This window comes from Phoenix dactylifera, chromosome 7 (genome assembly GCF_051530095.1).
Source record: "Phoenix dactylifera cultivar Ajwa chromosome 7, Ajwa_hap1_PhDact_Kaust_v1.1, whole genome shotgun sequence".
In the NCBI taxonomy this organism is placed as follows: domain Eukaryota; kingdom Viridiplantae; phylum Streptophyta; class Magnoliopsida; order Arecales; family Arecaceae; genus Phoenix; species Phoenix dactylifera.
In genome coordinates, this window is record NC_143196.1 from 21,897,835 (window position 1) to 21,903,438 (window position 5,604).

A 5,604-nucleotide genomic window follows, 5' to 3' on the forward strand; every position below is an offset into this window, starting at 1 on the left:
CAAAGGGAGAGCAAAGTCCAAGCGTTGGCGTCATCCTCTTCCTCCAATCATTCTTCCAACGCAGGGAAAAGAAAGAAGGCTGCAGAAGCTGTGTTCTTCTTCCTTGAGTTCCTTCTTCTTCTTCCTCCTCTCAAGCACTTTCAAGAGTTGAAAGAAAGAGAAGAGATCAGCCATCAAAGGAGTCTTTGCAAGGGAGCTAGCACCCCGGGAAGACAAGAAAGCTTTGATCGGTTCTCTACTTCGTGTGGATACCCGTAGAGGCCGGACGTTTGAACGGCTTCAAACGAACCCTCTTCCAAAACCACGAATTCAGATTCGCGGTGATCATCTACCCGCGCAAGGTGAAGATTTGATCTTCCTATTAGTTCTAAAAGTTTTAATTCTTACCTAATTACGAAAGGTCTCGAAACAAGCGTTCATGCGATGAACGTCGAACCCGTGCATGCCGATTCCGCTGCCATCTGAAAATTTTTGAAATATCAGCGGCATGGGCGGGTTCCCAACACTGCATATATATTTATTTTCTATATATTATTGCTTGATTTATCTAGCTAGAGTGTTTATTACTTACTGGGCTGTTTAGCTCATTATACAATTTCTTGTTGTTTTACAGATTTCAAGAACTAGTCTATTGGGTTTCCAAAATGGAAGAGCGACTAAAAGAATTGTAGCACAAGTTATCTTAGATTAGGGTTATTTAAGTTGAACTGTAATCTTGAACATTTATTATGATTGCTGAACATTGCAAGGTTTTGTTATTTTAAGAACTAAGTTTGCATGTTGCTAAATTATTATTCCGCTGCATTTTTAGAACTGTGAAACTTTATGACTTGAGTTAGTCAATGAAATAAGATTGCATTTATTTAGTTGAATTATTTTATATATGAGATCTTTGGTTAAGATGCCTTGCATGCTTGTGATGAGAGTTTTCTACGGGTGTGTGGCGGTTGGCGCGACCCCCGGCTCACGATCTCGGGTCGAGGGCGTGACAATACCAGTACAAATGGTATATACCGCAAGGTTGTGTGGAATTTAGCGATTGTTAGGCTTGCCTACATTGCATTATATATGCTGCCGATAAGAAGCTGGAAAATAAATTGTTATCAAATCTGGAACTATGATGATGAGAAAAGGATAGTAAGACACCTGTAACCACTATTGGATAAAAGATTTTTTTTGTTGGTATTCATGATATATCTCTTTTGATAAGGTGGATGCTCGATAATATATTTGATGATATATGTCTATGTTGTTTTGAATTAGTCTTTTAGATATTGTTATGATATTAATTTGTTTCATCCAATATTGTTTATTTGCTATTTTAAATTATATTATGTTGGCGTGGGTGTGCAAAGATTCTTAAGCGGTTTTAAAGCCCACACCCTTCCTTCAATTTTCTTCTCAAAGTCACATGATGCTTGTACTTGACTATGGTTAGGATCACGGGCGAAAGGATTGAATAGATAGAGTATCACCAATATTAGTTGGATAAATAAGTTTTGTATATAGTTTTGTTATTTGCTAATATGGAATATTTTATTATGCATTGAGATCATTATTATTTAGTTATGTTGAGGTTGTGATGAGCATTCAAGCCTTGCATGCATGATCTTTAGGCATCGTTCTGGGACTCATGTGGCTATGTTACGTGATTGACATAGACGGTAAATTTAGGATGTGACATTGGTGAAAAGGATACTTGATATGCCAAAGTGAACAAGTGTGGTACAAGGGAGCTGCTTAATCCAATTCAGAAATACCTCAAAGCATGGATGATTGTGGTACAGGATAAATAAAAGATGGATAGCGTGAAAAATCATAGGAAAGGCCGAATAAAGACTAATGATAGACCGAGACCAATTGAGCACGATTGTCGATTTATTAGAGGACACAAGATTAGCCACTTTAAAGAACATGGGTAGTGAAAAGATAACTGGCGTTAGTTACCAAAACTGTTAAGAGAGTGAAGGCCAGATATGGACTATTGCTACGAGTGGGTGGTTACGTTCGGATTATCTTCTAAAATAAATAAGTGAATGTACTTTGGATAACTTGGAAAACTCTAGTAATCTAGATCTTTTAGTAGGATTTTTCTCCCTATAATCATCTGCCCTAACTTCGAAGTTTTGCATAAGTAAGACAATATGGGAGCAGAATCCATAAAATATAACATTATTTTCCACTTCTGAAGAAAGATTATCGTGGAGCTAAATAATTCTAAAATTATCATTTTAGAATGTGGAAGATAAGAATATAATAAAAAGTACCATTATAGATGGACTCTCTTTTCGTTCAAAGAATATAAATTATTTTATTTCCTGCATGAATAAAAATTAATGATTTAAAATCTTGCTTACTTTGTTACAATCAAACAATCAATTTTTGATAACATTTGCATCCTTAATACTTTCAAATTAAGAGAATTGGTTCAAGAAAATAGACCTAACTCATCTTATTAATAGAACAAAGAATAGAGTCTCCAGATTTTTCTGCTGATATCATTTATTTATTCTCTACATAAGGAATATAAGCAAATTCCAAATTTAGCACTTGTCCTCCTTTGATCTCGTCATCTCTGCAGCAAAGAGTAGTGGACTAGCTAAGGCTAGCTATCATATGGGATTGCTGAGAAATGATATTTGCCATGGAGGGGCTTTCTGAAAATATTATCTCATAGCCATCTCTAAAGTTATCCATCCCTTGAGCCAGCATTTGCCAGAACAATCCACCTGCGCATGGTCCCCCAGCTCTGGCTGAGTTGTAGATCATGTTGTACACTGCCCAATAGAAGGAATCCTGCTCGGTCTTTCTCCCAAATTCCGTGATCATGAGTGGTTTTCCAAGTATCGCGCCAGCATCATCAATGTGGGATTGGATCCAACTTCGGAGGAATGCCATTTGAGCATCATCAGAGCCTGAAATCCTGTGGCAAAAAATGCCAACTAACATAAGTGTCTTGTGAATAGAAGCAGATTATCAGTATGAATAATATGCTACTATAATTCACAATTTGCCAATTATACCATGCACTCTCCTTGCAGAACATATAGTACATGTCCATCTTTTTTCTAACTTTTATCTTCAAGAAGTTAATGATCAGAGACTCAGCTTACCATTGATCAGGGTAGACATGAATGGTGGCAAAGTCAATTTCAGATATCTTGTTGTTGGAGATGTAATCAGTGCCGACCTCATAGCCAGGGTTGAACTGCTTTCTTTCTGGCATTGACTCCCCATAAAATCCTTCTAATCCAACTTCAAGCATGTGGTTGCTATCTATTGATTTAACATAAGCAGCCATCTCTGCAATCCAATTCTGTATTATAACAAACAAAATTGTCAATAGGATCCATTGACCAACTTTAGCTCAGTTTGTTGGCATCTCTCCATGAAGTGGAGATCTAGCATTCAAATTGCCCTAGTGCTAACGCCTCCATATTTCTTTAAGAAAGTTCGAGGACCATACAGAAAAAATACCAAGACTTCTGGCAGCTGGGTTTGGAGATAATATAATAATTCAGCAGAAAAGAAGTGTGTAAGTATTGTTATGGACCTGTACTGTCTTGCCAGAGAGGTCGCCATCACATCGGGGTTCGTTTATAAGCTCCCATGCAAAGATGGTGGGATCATCTTTGTATGCGACTCCTGTTATAGTGTTGGTCCTCGTGAGGACCGTCTGGAACAAAACAAGACAAGTATATTCATGTCTGAAGTTATACTACTTGAACAAGCTAGCTTCTACTTAAGTACGTGGCAAAAGAGAGAGAAAATACTGTAAGCTAGCTTACAGCAAGAAAGGAGTCCATGCTCACTTAAAGGCCAAAATTAGAAAGGATCAATTTTGTATTCACCTTGACGTGATTCTTGTAGTAACCCTTGACAACTTCATGCCAGTAGAAGTCGTTATCCCAGTAGACATCTGCTCCCCTTTCCTTCGCCCACTGAACATACTGCTTCCTTCCCCCAAAGTCGGCATAGTTATTCACCAGACTCAGTATGAGAAACACTCCATGCTTCTTGGCCTCAGAGATGACAAAGTCCAAGCCCTACAAACCGAAAGAAATAAAATAACTTATTTCAAGAAAAATATAGGGTCGAATAAACTAAATAAGAAAAACCCATAAAAGTGCTCTGAAATCATCAAATGCAAGCATTTTTTCGTAAAATCTGAATCTGCTGTAGAGCATGCTTGCAAACACCGGAAGATGTAATGGATTAATGATAGGCTCTGGGCCTGATGCCTACCATCGAAATATGGACCAAATTACACTATAATTGCAAAGGACAAAAGATTAAAAAAAAGACCATTCATGATGAAAAAATCATCACCAAAAAAATATATTATTATAATATTTAGTGATAAAAAAATTCGTCAAAGACACTCGAAAAGTGCGCCGCTGAAGATATACAGTGATGAATATAATATATTCATCAACAAAGGTGAATATTTGGTGACAAATTTTTCTAAGAAAATGGTTTTGGCCACACAAATAATTTCCGTAATACTATTTACATGAAGCTAATTTTTGACATCAAAATAAACTTTTGTGGACGAGTTTTCTTTGGTCGACAAAATTTTATCAGTAATTGTCTTTTTTTTTGTTGAAGTGTATACATTTTCTTAAGCAAAGCTAGTAGTACAAGTGGGGCTACCGCCACCTGCATGGACAGGAAGAGAATCAATTTATTGGTCGTAGTACATAGTCTCACATTAAGCCAAGTGACCAAGTGTTTTTGACTTGCCTAACTAAGAGAGAAACCTGACTACCATGAGGTACGGGTTTATATATATCATATATATACCTGAAACATGTTCTCATTGTAATAGCCTGGAGAGTACTGCAGGGGATTGCTCCAACCATCGCTGAAGGCCCACGTCCTTACCACACTCATTCCATAATCGGAAGCTTGTTGGAGAACAGATGACACCTTATATCTCTGTGTCGGGTCGGAGGCCATCAACATCAGCCAGTATGCATTGAACCCATTGGAGTAGAATGAGCGCCCATCCAAAACAAAATGGGTTCCGCTTGTCCTCACAAAACTAGACCCAGCATAAGCACTACAACCTTGGAGTACAAAGAGGGCCAAGAGACCAAGGCTGAAAAGGACTCTCTTTGCCACCATCTTTGACCTACAAAAATGAGATATAATATAACAACAGGATCGTGGAAGGGGAGGAGAGGCTACTCAGAACGCCCAAATGTTTGAGCTTGTGATGGTGAGGCCTGTAATGGTTGGGGGTTTATATAGAACTCAGACGAGTGCAAGAAGACAATAGATACTCCTCGTCTCACTAGGAAGATCTGGTGCAACTTGGATAGCTGTATGTATGGCCAACCAAAGGAATACTATGACCTCATGCAAAGAAATCCTGATCAAATGCGTATATAAGAAAGCAATCCATGGAAAACTAACTTCCCAAGAGGTTTAGTATAGCTTATGAGACTATTCTAGTCGTGCATGGTAAGGACGTTGGATAACGATGAGCCGGCCTACATCATCACGTACCGTTACATGTGGAGCACATCCTGAATACGGAGACGCCATTTTCCTTTTTATATGTCGTTACCTGAGCTTTTTGTTCCGTCCTCGCGAGCTTTT

At 38.1% G+C, this 5,604-nt stretch overlaps 1 protein-coding gene across 1 annotated transcript; it reads right to left on the minus strand.

The window, feature by feature from the left end:
- Positions 1-2,595: 2,595 nt before the first annotated feature.
- LOC103718675 (mannan endo-1,4-beta-mannosidase 1-like) lies at positions 2,596-5,139 on the minus strand. The gene is made up of 5 exons (XM_008807595.5): positions 4,804-5,139; positions 3,852-4,046; positions 3,554-3,676; positions 3,114-3,316; positions 2,596-2,923 (listed from the first exon to the last, which is right to left on the minus strand). Exons 1-5 carry the CDS (start codon positions 5,125-5,127, stop codon positions 2,596-2,598), a joined length of 1,173 nt encoding a protein of 390 aa, XP_008805817.5. The 5' UTR covers positions 5,128-5,139.
- Between the last annotated feature and the right edge of the window lie 465 nt (positions 5,140-5,604).